At 36.9% G+C, this 18382-nt stretch overlaps 5 protein-coding genes across 7 annotated transcripts; 3 read left to right on the forward strand and 2 right to left on the reverse strand.

The window, feature by feature from the left end:
- Positions 1-904: 904 nt before the first annotated feature.
- LOC129237467 (40S ribosomal protein S12, mitochondrial) lies at positions 905-1693 on the reverse strand. Its single transcript, XM_054872245.1, has 2 exons — positions 1476-1693; positions 905-1384 (listed from the first exon to the last, which is right to left on the reverse strand). The coding sequence occupies exons 1-2, from the start codon at positions 1525-1527 to the stop codon at positions 993-995; spliced, it is 444 nt and encodes a 147-aa protein (XP_054728220.1). The 5' UTR covers positions 1528-1693; the 3' UTR covers positions 905-992.
- Positions 1694-1990: 297 nt separating this feature from the next.
- On the forward strand, positions 1991-3857 carry LOC129237464 (uncharacterized). The gene is made up of 7 exons (XM_054872242.1): positions 1991-2322; positions 2384-2518; positions 2585-2726; positions 2795-2981; positions 3047-3268; positions 3321-3572; positions 3641-3857. The coding sequence occupies exons 1-7, from the start codon at positions 2263-2265 to the stop codon at positions 3792-3794; spliced, it is 1152 nt and encodes a 383-aa protein (XP_054728217.1). The 5' UTR covers positions 1991-2262; the 3' UTR covers positions 3795-3857.
- On the reverse strand, positions 3845-6415 carry LOC129237466 (mediator of RNA polymerase II transcription subunit 22). Its single transcript, XM_054872244.1, has 4 exons — positions 6376-6415; positions 5838-5999; positions 4292-4393; positions 3845-4087 (listed from the first exon to the last, which is right to left on the reverse strand). Exons 1-4 carry the CDS (start codon positions 6398-6400, stop codon positions 3870-3872), a joined length of 507 nt encoding a protein of 168 aa, XP_054728219.1. The 5' UTR covers positions 6401-6415; the 3' UTR covers positions 3845-3869.
- Positions 4392-5779, forward strand: LOC129237465 (ADP-ribosylation factor 4-like). The gene is made up of 2 exons (XM_054872243.1): positions 4392-5261; positions 5331-5779. The coding sequence occupies exons 1-2, from the start codon at positions 5195-5197 to the stop codon at positions 5777-5779; spliced, it is 516 nt and encodes a 171-aa protein (XP_054728218.1). The 5' UTR covers positions 4392-5194.
- A 1121-nt stretch (positions 6416-7536) lies between the features above and the next one.
- LOC129237094 (acid phosphatase type 7) lies at positions 7537-17718 on the forward strand. 3 transcript variants are annotated; one of them, XM_054871510.1, is made up of 5 exons: positions 7537-7883; positions 11580-11743; positions 11802-12145; positions 12221-12779; positions 12851-13354. In XM_054871510.1, the coding sequence occupies exons 1-5, from the start codon at positions 7745-7747 to the stop codon at positions 12998-13000; spliced, it is 1356 nt and encodes a 451-aa protein (XP_054727485.1). In that variant the 5' UTR covers positions 7537-7744; the 3' UTR covers positions 13001-13354. The 3 variants fall into 3 exon arrangements, with proteins under 3 accessions (XP_054727485.1, XP_054727487.1, XP_054727486.1); XM_054871512.1 differs by lacking the exons at positions 11580-11743; positions 11802-12145; positions 12221-12779; positions 12851-13354 and adding exons at positions 9347-9504; positions 9735-10078; positions 10150-10708; positions 10775-11432 and having other exon boundaries at positions 7540-7883; XM_054871511.1 differs by lacking the exons at positions 11580-11743; positions 11802-12145; positions 12221-12779; positions 12851-13354 and adding exons at positions 15990-16503; positions 16567-17128; positions 17243-17718 and having other exon boundaries at positions 7556-7883.
- The last annotated feature ends 664 nt before the right edge of the window (positions 17719-18382 follow it).

Here is an 18382-nt window from a genome sequence, read left to right on the forward strand (position 1 = left end):
AATGTGTATGTATGTATGTATATATTTGGGTATGCACTGTACCCACATGAAATGCACATATTTATACATATACATATCTGTACGCCTACACACAAAAGGTTTTAATCAGTTCCTCTTTTCTGCTTGTCATTGTATCGAATGTATACAAAAGGTCAGAAAAACGTTGCAAACAATGGCAGTATGTCAGTAGGCAATGGTCAATAATATCCAAAGATCAAAAAATGCATAATGCGCATATGCATAGTTAGATGCACATTTTTGTAGCCTATATTACGGCTGCTGCAAAAATTGGGATTAACATTGGACACCAAATGACCAAACCACAAATCAACAGCGATTGATATTGGAATAATATACCATATATTAAAAAAGTTTGAAATTTTCGTGCAGGTGTGCCCGATACAAAGCCAGCAAATGTACAAAAAAGTGACAAGAATGCGCTTATAAAGACACAAAACCGCTGGTAATATTACTTGTGCATTGTAATATGAAGTGAGAAAATACTCGGATGCTTGTATCCATGAGTATATTGCCGTTTTAAATCGCCTACAGCATTTACAATTCCCTAGCTGCAATGTCCTGCCATTAATATCTTCTAAGTGCCCTTCTAAAACTTGCTCCATCATCCTTGAAATTGCGGCTCAATCCTTCCGTCTCCTCTGATTGGAGCGCATGCCTGGCACGCGCGGTAAACAAATCTCTCGGATATTGAAATCAACGCATGCTAAACGTAAACAATATCGTGCCCCTACGGAAAATAACAGCCGACAAAGAAAAATAGATAAACAATAAAACGGCAAAAGTTTTACGCGAAAAACGCAAACTCATTCAGTGCATGTAGATGCTCTGCAAAGGGTTAGATATCCATTTGTAGATATGTATTTTCAATAGAAGTGTGACCGGGTTTATTACGTTCTGGGATATTTTATTTTTAATTGTATATAAGTATACACCTATGTTTATTATTTAAGGAAAATAGGTTCAACCACTATTCACTTTTTAATAACATGCGCCAAATCGTAGACGCCACGCACACATTTTAACTTTACGCCAGGTACGTCTTGCAAGCGTCCTACACGGCATAGCACAATGTTATGCTCCTGTAAGTTGTGTCCTTCGCCGGGTATATAAGCGACCATTTCCTTGCCGGTAGATAAACGCACCAATACGCATTTACGATTTGCCGAATTGGGCTTTTTCGGTTTCTTGATGAGTGTCTTAAGGACAACGCCCTTTGCGAAAGGTTTTCCGTCGAGCGGTTGACGTGGTGGACGCTTTTTGTAGTGTGGACCAGTGCGATGCATTTGGTTCAGTGAGGCCATGCGGCTGGCAGGCTCGAATAGACTGCCATTTTGTATAGACTGGAACAGGTTACCGCTGAGCACTAAACCAATATAAATTTAAGAAAAATTAATAAATAACTACTTGGTAGATTGCATGGGAGCAGCTGAGTTCTCCATGTGTACATAACAAACCTTTTTGTGACAACTGTTTCGTAACGTTGAATGTCTGTCGCAGGAAGTTCATTGCGCCTACGGTCGTAATTAACTCTAAGCTGGTCTTTTGCTCTAAATTGTCGTTTCTTCCTTTACTAAACAATTTTCATTCACGTAAAATTAGTTTTTAAATTAACCTAATATAAAATAAATAGCTACCAGCTGAGCTGACCAAATGGCTAAAAAATTCGACTCTTCTTCTTATCATGCAACCACTCCCAATTGCAATCATTGCTGTGAAAGCAATAAATTATTACCACATGTTCAATCAAAAGCATTTAACTAACAAATTGAAATGTGTTTTCTTTATTTTCTATTTTGTTCAAATATCATTTATTAACTCTAAAAATATTTCCTCAAAATATTATTTTTTGTAAATCAGTACCATGGCTCTCAAACTTTCCACGATTCAATCACTCTGTGTCAAAAGCGGTGACTCGAACAGCTGTTCGTTGCTTTGCTTTAATCAAAGGTATACGCGGGCTAAAATGATCGAGTGAAAAATCAAGTAACTGTCAAGGTAGTATCTGTTTTATTAAGACGCCCTGCAAGGCAAATTTATAATATAATAAACAATGATATATGTATGATATAATATAATAATTAGTAAACCCACCTTGGCGGCTTGGTAACTGTTTTGTTAAGGTGTCACCTAAGGTATTCATTGATTCGCCGGCTTATTTAAACTGTTAGATTTTATACTCACTTTATGTTAATTTGTGTGTGAAAATATAAGAAAGTTTAAATATTATCAAAGCCAAGCAGAATGAAATTTCTTGAATATGGCGAGGAATTCTTATTCGATGACATGCCGAAAGTGTACAATGTAAATGGTGATCTTTAAACATGTGTATTTATCCGTAAATAAAATAAAAATTTGTTTCCAGCCTACTCAAAAAGTGTTCATTACACGCCTGTACGATTTAAAACAACTGCAGCTGCCGAAAAGAGTACCAAAAATATATACGACTAAGGCGCTCGCTTGGCGGCTGAAGGTGCATTTCAATAGCAATACGGAGCAAGTGTGTACAATAGATTTTAACCAAATTCATTATTACAAAACACATTCTTTTTTGAAAATTGTGCAGTTGCTGACGGATTCAAATTTTATCTTCCTGGACCCTTCGAAAAACCCACAAGTTTTGCATCTCAGCGATGAAAAACGCGTTAAGGTGTATGTATTTGAGGAGACCTCAGCAACTCGAAATATTATGGTACTCATACAAAGAGGTGGGAATTCTGGAGTTTCTACTTTTTCTACAATTTGTAACATTTGTTGAAATACATTTATTTTGTAGAGGGTAAAATAACCCACTTGTATGCCGGCGCTTGTGTATTCATACGGGAAATTTTACTAGATGATACTTTTGTTTCATGCATTTCCTTAGGAGTTGAGAAACTATACTTGGATTTAAGGCGTGCAACGAGCCCCTGTAATCCTAGTGAATTGAACGATATTGTGGAAGAATTAGACCGTATATTACAGTAAGTTTCTCATTGATCCATCACTCTACGTATACTACTTAAGCTACTTCTTATCTTTACACCAGCAAAAGCAAAGTATTTGATAAAATACAGCTGCTGGTGCCTATATTTGGCAGTGAGGAATTAGTGGCCGAGTTGGGAAATCAACTTCGCGGTTTGGTGCACTTAAATGACACCTTCCTGAATTTCCATGGTCATTTTTTGTGCTTGGAACATTTTCAGATGGACGCTGAAAAGGCGCGTATATTCGTTGAACACGAACCAAATAAGGAGGAGTGCTCAACACAGTATGTAAATGTTTTTTTAAATGTATAAATACAATTTTCATTAAAATTTCAGTTGTCACAATTCAGAGGTATTAGTTACCGTCAAATTAACAACTGAAAAGCGGGTGAAAGATAAATCCAATAATTATTTCGAAATACACTATTCTCCTCTGCCAAGCTCTTTCAATTTGAAAGTACTCGCCTCCGCAGTATATCCAGGTCATATTTTTGGTATAACGTACGGCAATATGGAGCCACCAAGTTTGCCCGAATACTTGCGCGCATTTTGTAGAATACCAGGCAAGGCACGGTTGCCGAAAAAAAGGTGAGCGATAAAGGTGAAAGTAGAATGGAACAACCTATATATATAAAAAATTTGAAATCGTTCCACAGCAAACGTCCGATCGGCGATGGCAAACCATTGTCTCCTCAAAAGATCAGTCCTAACAAAGATACAACGGCGGCGTATTGTATACGCAAAACGCATTTCGAATATTTGGACGATGAAAGTAATGACAACGAAACTGAGTCGGCAAGTCAATATTAAATATGCTTACCCAAGTACCATTTTCATTTGCATCAGTATAAACAAATGTATTGTAATTTAGAATGTAATTTATTTTCATTTAAATATGCTAGTATAATATTCCTCTTCGAGATCGTATAAATCCATTGCCATTTCATCACGCAATTTCATTAGCTTCTTATCGCATTCCATTTGTTTCGAACGAAATAACTGCGAGTTGTTAGTGATCGCTTCATTGACCGAGTGAAAATCGTTCAGAATCAAATATTGTTTAATGTCCGACACAAGTTTCATAAGTGATTCCCCGGCGCGTACTAGAAGATGAGAGAGAGAGGTCATTACAGGGTTGTATTGCAAACTTTAGTTAAAGAAGTATTTAAAATTAAATATAAAGACGTAAATGGAAAACAAGGATTTGTCTGCCGGAAGTTTGCGAACCAAGAGGGCCTTAGCCTACAAATGGCGACTTCCATCCGGAAATAATGAGAGAAAGAAGATTGCGACGTGTTTATACTTACCGATATTCGCAGCTCTCACTTGCATTTCGTAAGTGTCCTGTTCACACTGTGTTGTTTTCGAGATCTGAGAGTCACCTTCACCACGCGCCAATTTAATTATTTCTAAAATGAGATAAGAAAATAGAGTGCATTAAATGTAAGCGTTTAGTAGGAAGTAACTACATTAAGTGTTGAAATATTTATTTAAATAATGTAAAAATAGTTCAAAATAGAGTTAACAAACTCGTTGTTTAAAGTTTTCAAAAACCTGATACGTTGTAAACGATTCAAAAAGTTTGCGCAATATCCTCATATAATATTTTATATGGGAACGTCCATTTCCAATCTACTCAACTACTTTTTGGGTAAGAAGAGCATACGTATCCTCATGGTAGGTCTGGATGGCGAAGTAGTCACGATTATTCCTACCACTGACTTGAATGTTGCGACTGTGGAATACAAAAATATACCTTTCACTGTCTGCGCAACTGGAGGTCAACAACGCATACGCAATTTCTGGCATCATTATTTTATTAATACCGAAGCGGTAATCGGTTTTTGCAATTACTTGTACAGTAAGGGTATATACTTATACTCATATTCACTAATACTATTTGTACATACCATAATGTGTCTGTGCACTTTGTTTTGCCGGCTGTAATAGCAAACTATGCAGAGTTTTGTCTATAATGGCTGAATCATAAAAGAGTGATGTGTATGTTTTTTCAAACCAACAGCTGCTGATAGACCCAATGCATGACTATTGGCAACCGCATATTCCTAAGTTCAATACAGTTGTATACACAAGTTTACCACTGCGTGGCTTTTTAAAAACTAAACTGTGCTAGCCTTCACTAATCAGTGCATCGAAAACACTTGCTTGCAGAATTATTCTTCACTTGAGTTTTCTTAAGTATCAACGAAATGGGCGGTCGTTTATCGCAGTTATTTGGACGTTGGTTTCCTAAAGCTGAACCGGAATTGCGTGTTGGTATGTTAGGTCTAGATAGTGCCGGAAAAACAACTATACTTTATCAGCTGAAATTGGAACGTAATGTAGATCCACTACCCACTGTTGGCTTCAATGTGGAAAACGTGCGTTGCGGTAAAATGTTGCTAAATATTTGGGATGTTAGCGGTGCTCACCCGAGTACACGTACACTTTGGCAGAATTACAATCAAAATACGCGTGCCATTATCTTTGTAATTGATGCGACAGATGTACGCCGGTTGCCACGCGCCATAGATGAGTTACGTTGGTTGTGGTGTCGCCCGGAGCTGGCCGAAGCAGTTTTTCTTTTATTTGCTAATAAACAGGATTTGCCGGGCGCATTAGGTGCTGAACAGTTGGTGGCATTATTGCAGTTGCGGACGCTATCACAGCAATGGGCCATTCAAGAATGCTGCGCCATAAATGGTACGGGACTGTCTGAAGGATTGCAACAGTTGCAACAAATGCTGTCAAGCACGCGCAATAAGCGTCTCAGTGCAACATTTTCAATTAAATAGTACTAAATATTTGTGTAAAAAAGTTAACTGAATGTAGCTGTTTTTGCTTTAAGCTTACCTTCGAAATTCTCCAACATGCTACGTACATCTTCTTTGAGACGTGTGTTATAGGATTTCAGCAGTGCTTCCTTCGATTGTGGCAATGCACGAGCGCCGCCAGCATTGTTGCTCATTTTCAATATATATGTTTTCGTAGAAATTAAATAATAAAATTTACACTCTAAACAAAATCAAAACAAAGTAATTGTAGAGAATTTTAAATGTTCTCTGGTAATTGTCACTTAAAGATGCATCGATAAACGGCCTGCCAGATCACGTGAAAATAATTGATACGGTAAAAAGAGTGAAAATTTTGCTTGAATACGAGTAGTACCAAGGTAACGTTGCAAGAGCAACAATATTTGTATGTATTTTGTTCTAGTAATTTGGTGGTTTGAATGAGACAATTGAGTCAGAATATAAACAAACATACGGATCAAAAAAGGAACACCAAATTGCAACAACAATAAACTGATCAAGTAACTGCACTTTGATTTGTCTTGAAAAGTACTATTTAAAACACATTAGATGAAGTGTTTAATAGAAAAGTTAATTACCTTTATTTTGCGATCTTAGAGGCATTCACATAATATTTATAAATACACGAATCAATTATTTTCACTATAATTGGACCTACGTCGTCAGAACAACACACATTCATATGCGTACATGGACTGTCACACCAACTGCATTTCTCAAATGAGTATGCAAAAAGTTTTTCCCTGCTACGGCAATATAATAAACGGTACATGTAAACGCTATATAACAAATTCACCTGCGCATGTCTATTACTAGTACTCGTTTTTGTGTACCATAAATATTTGTATCGCATTCAAATATCAATTGCTTACACGCAGTATGTTTAGATTCCCAGCAATGTTAAGACGGTGGAAAAAAGTACTTTGCGTGTGTTATTTTGTATTCCTTGGTGCAGGGATGGTGACATCAGAATCACCAAATGTAGAAGAATATGTTCATGTCTGCCTAATGGGCTTAGATGATGCAGGAAAAACCGCTATTTTTAATAGTTTATTGGGCAGAAAATTTACAAAAACCCGCTCCACAATCGGTTTTGATGTCAGTGATATAAAATATAAAGATGTTGTATTTGCGTTTTGGGATCTTGGGGGTCAGTGTAAATTAAGAGGCTTATGGAGGCATTATCTTGGGGATACTACGTATGCCATTGTATTCGTAATTGATGCAGCAGCGGGAATGGAAAGATTGAAAGTGGCAAGCAGGGCGATGCATGAAATGTTTAAGAAAGCAATTATACCCAAAGAACTTTTCGTGTTGATATTGGCGAATAAGCAGGATTTAGAAGGTAAATTGAGCAGTGCAGAGATAATAGATGGTTTAAATCTTCTGGAGCTAAAAAACGAGTGGGATTTATTAGAAACTTCGGCTAAAGATTATGTTGGCATAAGTCAGATCTTAGATAGTTTATATCAAAAACTAAATAAAAATAAATGAAATGTCCAATAGTATACTACCATGCTGTAAATGCTATTATTATTAATGTAAAAAATATTAACGAGAAATAAAGGAGAATGAACTAGACAAAATTTAAAAATGAATTCATTAAAAGAATACTTATCAATCAATCAAAGAAATGGCATGGTGTCAAATCGCATTTGCCCTTATTGCTAACGTCACGTAATGCTTTTAACGGAGGTAAATACAACTCTGAGGACTACGCGTATTATAATACATTTCGTTCTGCGGCTGCCTTTGTTTTTGTTTGTCATTTTGGTTTATTTTAGCAGTGTGTTAAAGAATTGTGTTATTTTATCGCTGCATTTATATTATCCAATTCGTCAAGCACAATTAAAACATTTGAATATATATGCATATTTAGTGCATATATTATATAAGTAAATTATTAAATTCAACTCTTATTCAGTGGCGGACAAATTGTGGAACTCAATGCGTTCGTTGCTGTTAATTTTATTTCCTTTCCTGGCCAGCGTTGCTGCCGAAAAGTCGGAGGAACTCATTTCCGATTTGGAAACTTTGAACAAAGTGCGCCACTTGCAGCCGGAGCAAGTGCACTTGGCATTTGGTGGTGAGTAGGCATAAATGTAAGGCTGTGTTGAAAAGTGAATTGCAAATATTAATATATAGTAATGATATCTATTTTTGATTTCGCAATTATACTTACATACTTTGCAAAGACACAAAATAAACAAAAATTAAAAATGTAAAATGAATATTGACACCAATACTACTTCTCATATTGCTTCCCAATAGTTTTGTTTGTATATTGTTGAGTATTTACGAAGTAGCAATGATATTAGCAAAACGCACTACTTCATAAAAATAGGGGAAAACGGGGCAACAATAAAAACGCATTCAGACACACTTGAGCATGCAAAAAAGGAAATTAAATTCTAATGTAATAGAATATGAAACCTGCTTGTTATATGGATGTATTAAATATTAAAATGCGTATTATATTTAAAATTATATAAGGTCTTCATCATTCAATGATTAATCGTATTATACTTTTACACTTGCGTTAAGACCTTCAAAATGCATTGTTGCTAAAGAATTTTTATACAAAAAAAAAAAAAAACGAATAATAAAAACATGCATTCAATCCAGTTTTTTTTGGTATGTTTCAATGTGTGCAATGAACTCTCTTTTACGCAGCGCGGAGTTTCTTTTCATTTCATTAATGCGGAACTATTTAAGAATTATATACTCGGAAAGTGCCTTATTGCTTTCTTTTCGGAAAATGCATGTGACTAATAATTACATATTTTAGTACTGAGACATGTAGTAAATTTTGTATAATTAGGAATAGGCTAAAATAAGTGCTTAACTGCATACAAATTAAGGGGAAACAATCTTCCATCGGCTCAAATGAGTCTTATAAGTTATACGCTAAAAATATTTTTGAGAGTTGTGTCAAGAGGTCTGATCTCGAATTTTTTTCTTTCCATGTTATTACTAACGACTTTTAAAATTAATTGAGCACGTGCTTGCTTAATTGAAAACTACGATTTGACAATGTTAAGAGTTATAAAACTATCAGTAAGATATTTCTAAGATGTCTCTGAAACGGATTTCGAATATAAATCTGTATTTGCATAAAGAAATAGTAATCGCATCATTTCAGTTATTAAGTGTGTAGGTAGGTACGTACATACATATGTTTGTCTTCATGGCCTAGTTTGGTTTTTTCAAATCCTCGCTTACACTTGACGCCAATTCGCAATATACAAGGCACTCTATTGTTCGCATTTAGCGCTGATAAGCTAGCATAGAAAGAACATATGGCAGTTCTCTCATAAGTTTGCGGTGCTGACAGAAAAAAGGCAAACCGAGATAAGAAAACAATAACAATGGCCAATGCAATGGAATTATTATATTTATATATTTTCTAATAGTGCGTATTATATTTTTGTTGTTTAGTAAAAATACAAAGAATATTTGAAATGTACCTACACTTTTAGCAGCCTTTATTATCACAAGTTTCATTGGCACTACTGCAATCATGTCTGTTTGCTACTTCTGTATTTACAGAACAACCCAATGAAGTTGTGGTAACATGGTCCACACGTGATGATGCCATTGAATCCATTGTCGAGTACGGTTTCGATGGTTTAACGCAGCACGCCAATGGTACTTCCCTGAAGTTTGTGGATGGCGGTGATAAGCAAAAATCGCAGTACATACATAGGGTAAAGTTAGCACGTTGCTGGTCAAGTAAATGTAATATATTAGTATGATTGGCGTATGGGTCCCTGAGCACCGTTTCGTGCCACATTTTGTGACCTTGTAAAAAAGGCTGGCGCCATATACAATTTACTAATTTGCATTTCACTGCATTGTTATTGTTTTCTTGAGCTATATTTGAAGAACGCCGTTTTATTTATTTGTTTCTACTCTCCGATTTCAATATGTACAACAGGTGAAGTTACTTAATCTCTTGCCCAATCGCACTTACGCGTACCACTGTGGTGGCAAATTGGGTTGGTCACCACGCTTCGAGTTTCGTACAGTACCTACTGGAGACGATTGGTCGCCAACTGTGGCACTCTACGGCGATATGGGTAATGAAAATGCGCAATCGTTGGCACGCCTGCAACAGGACACGCAGAGCGGTATGTATGATGCAATAATACACGTTGGCGATTTTGCCTACGACATGAATACGGACGATGCGCGTGTAGGCGATGAATTCATGCGACAAGTGGAAACGATTGCCGCCTATGTGCCGTACATGGTGGTGCCGGGAAATCACGAGGAGAAGTAGTGAGTTCGAAATTTGTTTAGAAAGTGAAATCCAATGCAAACTAAATTTCATTGAACTTATTCGTGAACAGCAACTTTTCAAATTATCGTGCGCGTTTCAGTATGCCCAGTGGCACGGAAAATCTTTTCTACAGCTTCGATTTAGGACCGGTACATTTCATAGGTATCTCAACGGAAATGTATTATTTTCTCAATTACGGTTTGAAGATGCTCGTTTTTCAATACGAATGGCTTGTGCGTGACCTGGAGGCGGCCAATCAACCAGAGAATCGTGCACGGCGTCCATGGATAATCGTCTATGGCCACCGGCCAATGTACTGTAGCAATGGGAATGGTGACGATTGTACGCATTCTGAGACGTTAACGCGGGTTGGCTGGCCCTTTCTGCACATGTTCGGATTGGAGGAGCTCTTTTACCAACATGGAGTAGACGTAGAGATATGGGCACACGAGCATTCTTATGAACGTTTATGGCCTATTTACAATTATACCGTATATAACGGTTCATTGGCAGAGCCATATCGCAATCCGGGTGCGCCAGTGCATTTGATAACCGGGTCGGCAGGCTGTAAGGAGGGACGTGAACCATTCGAAAGGGATACGCCCGGGTGGAGCGCCTTTCACAGCCAGGTGAATTGCAGTCGAGACGATTAAAAAAAGGACAAATTTAATTGTGTAATAATTTTAATATCGTAGGACTATGGCTACACACGGATGAAGGCATACAATCACACACATATCTACTTCGAGCAAGTGTCCGATGATAAAAATGGTGAAATAATCGATTCATTTTGGATAATCAAAGACAAACACGGCAGCTATTTGTAATTTTAAGTTTAGGTAGAGGAGTTAAGGATGCAGAAGTGTTCCGAAAGAGCACTAAATTGGAAAACGAAGGACAATAAGTCTAGAAGAAGCTATTGCATTGCATTGGCATAGTTTAAGTTGGCTGTAAATATTGAAATATCAACATTCCATTTGAAACAATCGAACCATTGGCTCATGAAAGTAATAACTAAACGCGAATTTAAGTGAATCTCAAGCATAATGTACCTTTTTTATTTATCTTTAATTCGCTTGTTAAACACAGCAAGAAATTTTGTCAACGCACAATCGCTTATATACATACATATGCACTTATAAAATTGATGCAGTATTAAAATCATTTTTATGGTTTTAATTTGAGTGTTTAAACTCTTAAGAAATATATATACATATACACACATATATATACATATACATGAATGTTTGTAGAACATAACTGTAGATTTTTAAGCATCTGAAGTATTTCTTGGGTTTTAGTCAATTAATTTGTAAATATAATTTTAACTAAATAAAATAAAGTGGTTAAGTATGACATGCTTTTATTTAATTAGCTTCAGACGGTAAGCAAACTCAAACTTTTAGCAACATACATGTTTATAGATCACTATCACTTTTGTGAAAGGCGTCTGCTTAAAAATACCAATCACATATTTTGAAAATATTCTATATTTTGAAGAGTCCATCCGCGACTTGGTTGTCACTTGGTCAACACGCGACGATACCAAAGAGTCTATCTGTGAATATGGCCTTGAAACTTTTGAGTTTGTGCAAAAAGCGCTGCAACCACCACGGATGTTTGTGGATGGTGGCAGCGCCCATAGCACGCAGTACATACATCGGGTAAGTTTTATTCGCTTTACATTCCAAATCCTCTTTAACTACTCCTTTTTCACAACAGGTAACCTTGTCGAATTTACAACCTGAGCAACGCTACATTTACCATTGTGGCAGTCCCCTTGGCTGGTCACCACAATTTTGGTTCCGCACGCCGCCTGTGCATGCGCACTGGTCGCCCTCCTTGGCGATTTATGGCGACTTGGGTAATGAAAATGCGCAATCGTTGCCGCGCTTGCAGCAGGACACACAACGTGGCATGTACGATGCCATTTTGCATGTCGGTGACTTTGCTTACGATATGCATTCAGAGAATGGCGCTGTCGGTGACGAATTTATGCGACAAGTCGAAGCAATAGCCGCTTATGTGCCGTATATGGTGTGTGCCGGCAATCACGAGCAAACTTAGTGAGTAGTGTGAAGATGGGCAATGTGGAGCGTGTAGGAAATAAAGTTATATTTTTAAATTTTGATACACTCCAGCAACTTTTCAAATTATCGCGCGCGCTTTAGCATGCCCGGTGGCACAGAGAATCTCTTTTATAGCTTCGATTTGGGTCCCATACACTTTGTGGCCTTCTCCACTGAGCTCTACTATTTTCTCCATTATGGGTTGAAGAGTTTGGTATTTCAGTACGAGTGGCTGGTACGTGATTTACAGGAAGCAAATCGACCGGAGAACCGCAAGCAACGACCCTGGATCATCACTTTTGCCCATCGACCAATGTACTGTAGCAATGATAATGGTGATGATTGTTCGCAGCATGAAACTGTGGTACGCACTGGTTTGCCGCTGATGCATATGTTCGGACTGGAACCGCTGTTCTATGAGCAGGGCGTTGATGTGTCCATATGGGCGCATGAACATTGCTATGAGCGGCTATGGCCTATTTATGACTATCAAGTCTTTAATGGCTCACTACAGGCGCCCTATCATAATCCACGTGCGCCTGTGCATATTATAACGGGTTCGGCGGGCAATAAGGAGGGTCGTGAACCCTTCTTCAAGGTAATACCTAAGTGGAGTGCCTTTCACAGTCAGGTGAGCAAACAGAGGAAAAATGTAGTCAAACATAATATTTGATTGTACGTATTCATGTTATTATTTTTCAGGATTTCGGTTACACACGTTTGAAGGCTCACAATGGCACACATTTATATTTCGAGCAGGTATCCGATGACAAAGATGGCCGGATAATAGATGCATTCTGGGTTGTGAAGGACAAACATGGCAGTTATGTTGAAGCTAGGGAGAGGGTTTGAACGTTGCAAAAATATTTTTAAAATATACCGACGTAGGTATATATATATATACCATATGTGTAATATATAGGCTGTGACATCGCCAAACAATTGGTGTAGCCAAAGCAAATTTTATTCAAAATATTTTATACGATTTATGCAACAAATATGTATCTCATTTTATTATTCAATTAATCATATAATTATATTTACATGTACGCGCATATTACATATACATACTTATATAATAGAAATATGCATGCATAATATCGCATAATTTTTTTATTATGTACGGACGAATAATTCCAAAACGAATAGACGCTGGCTGTGCAACATTTTGCCTTTGATGCGAATAAATAAAATAAATTAAAATTCCTTCATTTTGTTTTTACTATTATTGCAAGAAAAACATGTGTGCACTTCTAATGTGTTTAATTCTTAATATTATATTACTTATTATTTTACAATAAATGGCATATAAAGAAATATATCGGCGGCCGTAGCCGAATGGGTTGGTGCGTGATTACCATTCGGAATTCACAGAGCACGTTGGTTCGAATCTCGGTGAAACCAAAATTAATAAAAACATTTTTCTAATAGCGGTCGCCCCTCGGCAGGCAATGGCCTCCGAGTGTATTTCTGCCATGAAAAAGCTCCTCATAAAACCATATCTACCGTTCGGAGTCGGCTTGAAACTGTAGGTCCCTACATTTTGTGGAACAACATCAAGACGCACACACACCACAAATAGGAGGAGGAGCTCGGCCAAACACCCAAAAAGGGTGTACGCGCCAATTATATATATATATACATAAAAATATATCGTTCTATTTTTCGAACTCCTGCAGGAATTACTTAATTACAGAACTTCATTTTGTCTATAAAAAATGTAAAATTCATCTTTTTCCAACACCGAATACTTTTCACCAAAATACAGTTATTAGAAATTTGTGTAACTGTATACAATTTCATTATCTTAACTTTTGTTTATATGTTATTGTTGTTTTCCAATACCTATCACTTTCATGGTGAAAAGATTTTTAAAGGTGTACTACCTAGCAGACCGTTATTCGGCTCTGAGCGAATTTATGCTAAAGCTAAATTTTGTGAAACACAAAACGAATGACGTAGAATCCAAAGTTCCCCTCAAACATTTTTTTTCACCATACCTAACGAGTAAACCTGGAATCTATCATCCTTGTAACACTTTTCACCATAAGTACGGTGTCAAGGATGATAGATTTACACGGTTTGGCCAATAAATAACTATAGTGAAAAAGGAAATTGTGAGGGGAATTTCGACTGTCACGTAACGGGGACTCGGTACCCGGTTTCTGCACGATCATTTCACATATATTCACACACTCGTCCAGGTAGCCCTTGTTCAGACGACAATGAAGTGTCATTGGTTAATTTTTTCGTAAATTACCAACACAATCTTAGTTTTTGTGTAAACAAATCGGTTCAAAACGCCTATCAGCTGAATCTATCAAATTCGCTGAGAGCTGGATAACATTCTGTTATTGACCGCACCTTCTCAATTCTTTTCAAAATGGTACATTTTTTTATACATTATATGTGAGATGAAACGCCCGCTATATATTGGGATTAGCATTTCTGCATTAAAGGAAGATATTTCCTTCAAATCAGTGCATGCTTCATTGAAATGTACTGAGAATACACGAGGTTTAAATATCTTATCTATGTAATTATGTAAACACATCGTTTTTTGTTTAAATTTTATTTGAAATGAATAGACTGAATTTGGCATGACATGATTTTTATTTATTTTTATTATACAATTTAATATTTTTGCAAATTTGTCTTCAAACCGATTTTATTTTACTTACCTTTGATGATTTAATTTGTTTCGATTTAATTTTTTCTCCAATTCATTCATTTGATCTGAGCTGATTTAAAGATTTGACTTAGCTTGATTTGATTCGACTTTAGGTTACTTGATGTGATTTGATCAATTTTATATGACGTGATATAATTTGATATGGCTTGACTTTACATGGTGTGATTTGATTCAATTTTGCATGACGTGATGTAATTTGATATGACCTGACGTTTCATAATTTGATGTGACTTAATTTGATTAGAACTGTAATAATTGCTGCAATTTTTCTTTTTTTGGGATGGCATCACGTTCTGTCTCATAATTGCTGCAACAATGCTAACGTTACGCATTCGTCAGTAAAATACTGACAATTTGATGGTCATCACTAGCTAATCAAGCGCAGTATAAAATTATTCATTTCGGAGAGGAAGTGGAAAGAAAGTTTTTATTGAATAAATAACTTGAAGTTTAATATTGTTTTTAGCGCAAAATTAGGTTGAAATGAAACGAAGTTATTGATCCATATTTTCAAATAACACGTTCAACGTGAAATAACATCTGCATTATTGCGGCAGGTAAACAGCTGTGTATCAGCAATTAACAGAATCGTAATATTGTTGTAATTATTGAGTATGGCGAACACATCCCTCACTCGACTTTATATGATTTGATTTTGATTTGACAACTTCACTTGACTTTTTTCGATTTGATGTGATTTGACCTTACGTGATGTGACTTAAATTGACTCGACGTGATTTGATACGTTGTGATGCGTTTTGATTTGTTTTTACTTGATTTGCTTTGGTATTTACTTCATTGGCAAGTTTTGATTTGAAATGTTTTGACCTTAATTGATCTGATGAAATCCGACTTGAATTTTTTTAAATTGACTTAACTTGAAGTGATCTGGCTTTACTGATTCCATTGGGCGTGCCTATATTTGACTGATTTCATTTGATTAGATCTGATGTGATTAAGTTTAAGCCATTAAGATTTGATCGGATTTAATACTTGTGTATGATATGATCCCACTCGTATAAGTATCATACTATGTGATCTAGTGTGGAGTTTTGATTTTTAACTAATTTTTGTTTGTTCTTAAATAACCTCTATTACGTTTTTCTCCTAACCATTTTTTTCTTCTCTTCTTCCCCTAATTTTCAAAAGATCGCTTGAATGACATAGTCGTCACCTGGTCCACCCGCAACCCCACCAATCAATCGGTTGTGCTATACAGCGAAAACTACTCCGATGCCAAAAGCTTGGTCAATGTTACTGGTGATTCGCGACGCTTCGTTGATGGCGGCTCCAAGAAGCGCTCTCAATACATACATAAAGTGACGCTGCGTGACTTGAAGCCACAAACGCGCTATGAATATTCTTGTGGCAGTTATTGGGGTTGGTCGGCGCGCTTCTCTTTCACTACACCGCCCGCAGGCAGCGATTGGCAACCGCGACTGGCCATCTATGGCGACATGGGCAACGAGAATGCGCAATCGTTGGCACGCTTGCAGCAGGATACCCAACAGGGCATGTACGATGCCATTATTCATGTGGGTGACTTCGCCTATGACATGGACACGGAGAATGCGCGTGTGGGTGATGAATTTATGCGGCAAGTGGAAACCATCGCTGCCTATGTGCCATACATGGTGTGTCCCGGCAATCATGAGGAGAAATAGTGAGTGTGAATAGTGCTAGAAATGGGAAAATTAATAACCAATATTTATTTTGGAATGCTTAGCAACTTTTCGAACTACAAAACACGTTTCAATATGCCAGGTGAACGTGATAGCCTTTGGTATAGCTTCGATTTAGGTCCCGTACACTTTGTGTCCTTCTCCACCGAGGTGTATTACTTTTTAGATTATGGTTTCAAGCTGCTCACCAAACAATTCAAGTGGTTGGAAGATGATCTACGCGAAGCCAATAAGCCAGAGAATCGTGCACAACGCCCATGGATCATCACCTATGGTCATCGTCCGATGTATTGCAGTGACGACAAGGAGTACGATTGCAATGAGAAGTTGGAGACATATATACGACAAGGTTTGCCGCCGGTGAAGTGGTTCGGTTTGGAAGATTTGTTCTACAAAAATGGTGTGGATGTAGAGATTTTCGCACACGAACACTTCTACACGCGACTTTGGCCTATTTATGATTTCAAGGTGTACAATGGATCACTAGAAGCACCCTACACTAATGCCAAGGCACCAATACAGATTATAACAGGCTCGGCTGGCTGCAAAGAGGAACGCGAACCATTTTCAGATACGCTGCCAGAGTGGAACGCCTATCACAGCAATGTGAGTTTATTTAAAACGAATTTATGAGCTTTTTGTGTGTCAACATTTTTAAATCATACGTTGAGAAATATGTTTTTTTAATATTAATAAATTAATTTATTTTATCTTCTATAGGATTACGGCTACACGCGCATGAAAGCATTCAATCACACACATCTACATTTCGAGCAAGTTTCTGATGATAAAAATGGCGAAATTGTTGATTCCTTTTGGATAATCAAAGACAAGCATGTGGCTTATACCGAAATGTAATTGCAAAAATGGCGGCAAGGGTATCTTAAGTGTCCCCATAACAAATATGTTTTTGAAGTTTGGCTGCAAAACTGACTGTTTTTAAATACAAAAGACGATAGATGCAATTTTCTTAACAATTAGCATTCAAAGGAACTACTCTAGATGGTCCACTAATTGCATTATTTTACTTAAGAGAAAACTAAAATTTTCTGAATAATATATATGAAAAGTCAACATATCTTTGGTCAAAATAATTAAATTTAACCTCACTTATTTAAAAATCTGCAAAATTTGCGCAAATTCATATAAATATGTATATAGGAAAAATATAAATAAAACGATAAAAATATGACTAATTTCTAAATTCGAATAAAATTACAAAAGAATAATAGTATTACATTCTGAAAAGCATATCGGGAGAAGTGTGTGCCACTGTGACAAAGATCAGTGATCCGAACAATGATAGAATGCTGAAACATCACTAGATTCTCCGTAGAATTTCTTGTCGGCGAATTTAGTATAACACTGCAAACCCTGCTATATCGAACTCAGTTAGAAAACTCTGGAAGTGGTAAGTCATCATAGGCAGCCGAAATTGGAAAAGCAGTTCAAGGACTGAACAGATTTTCAAGCTCATTCATTCTTTCATTTCATTACTCAGCAGCCAATGTTAAGCGAGGTATCATTTTTGGATCAGCGAAAACTAAGAAACAATAATCCTCTGCGTACTTTCTTCACCGACGAACTGCAGATGGTCCTCGGTAAGGCCGAAGCTTCCAATATCCCCGACTTTAAATCGAATGCTGATGCTTAAACATCTGGGCATCTTGTGGAAGTAAATTTTCCCACTAAATACATTTTTCGAAATTTGCAAAGACAACCGAGGCGTCGTTACTCTTGTTCTTTCTTCTACAATCGAAACTCTCCAGTCGTAATAAGCAGCATAATCTGAGTAGACACTTACTAGAATAGTAGCTGCCTTCCTAATTTTCCAGTAGAGTCGTTAATTAAGTGAGCTTA

The sequence above is a fragment of the Anastrepha obliqua genome, chromosome 2 (assembly GCF_027943255.1).
Source record: "Anastrepha obliqua isolate idAnaObli1 chromosome 2, idAnaObli1_1.0, whole genome shotgun sequence".
Lineage (NCBI taxonomy): Eukaryota > Metazoa > Arthropoda > Insecta > Diptera > Tephritidae > Anastrepha > Anastrepha obliqua.

Excerpts from the sequence above, each read along its gene's own strand:
- LOC129237467 (XM_054872245.1), bottom strand. The coding sequence starts at position 1,527 with ATGAACTTCCTGCGACAGACATTCAACGTTACGAAACAGTTGTCACAA. Across the intron at positions 1,385-1,475 it reads GAAACAGTTGTCACAAAAAG|TGCTCAGCGGTAACCTGTTC; the intron begins GTTTGTTATGTA and ends ATATTGGTTTAG.
- LOC129237464 (XM_054872242.1), top strand. The coding sequence starts at position 2,263 with ATGAAATTTCTTGAATATGGCGAGGAATTCTTATTCGATGACATGCCG. Across the intron at positions 2,727-2,794 it reads TATGGTACTCATACAAAGAG|AGGGTAAAATAACCCACTTG; the intron begins GTGGGAATTCTG and ends TTTATTTTGTAG. Across the intron at positions 3,573-3,640 it reads GCACGGTTGCCGAAAAAAAG|CAAACGTCCGATCGGCGATG; the intron begins GTGAGCGATAAA and ends ATCGTTCCACAG.
- LOC129237465 (XM_054872243.1), top strand. The coding sequence starts at position 5,195 with ATGGGCGGTCGTTTATCGCAGTTATTTGGACGTTGGTTTCCTAAAGCT. Across the intron at positions 5,262-5,330 it reads TGAACCGGAATTGCGTGTTG|ATCCACTACCCACTGTTGGC; the intron begins GTATGTTAGGTC and ends AACGTAATGTAG.
- LOC129237466 (XM_054872244.1), bottom strand. The coding sequence starts at position 6,400 with ATGCCTCTAAGATCGCAAAATAAAG. Across the intron at positions 4,394-5,837 it reads CATGTTGGAGAATTTCGAAG|AAATAATTAAATTGGCGCGT; the intron begins GTAAGCTTAAAG and ends ATCTCATTTTAG. Across the intron at positions 4,088-4,291 it reads AGTGAGAGCTGCGAATATCG|TACGCGCCGGGGAATCACTT; the intron begins GTAAGTATAAAC and ends CTCATCTTCTAG.
- LOC129237094 (XM_054871510.1), top strand. The coding sequence starts at position 7,745 with ATGCGTTCGTTGCTGTTAATTTTATTTCCTTTCCTGGCCAGCGTTGCT. Across the intron at positions 11,744-11,801 it reads GCACGCAGTACATACATCGG|GTAACCTTGTCGAATTTACA; the intron begins GTAAGTTTTATT and ends TTTTCACAACAG. Across the intron at positions 12,146-12,220 it reads GGCAATCACGAGCAAACTTA|CAACTTTTCAAATTATCGCG; the intron begins GTGAGTAGTGTG and ends GATACACTCCAG.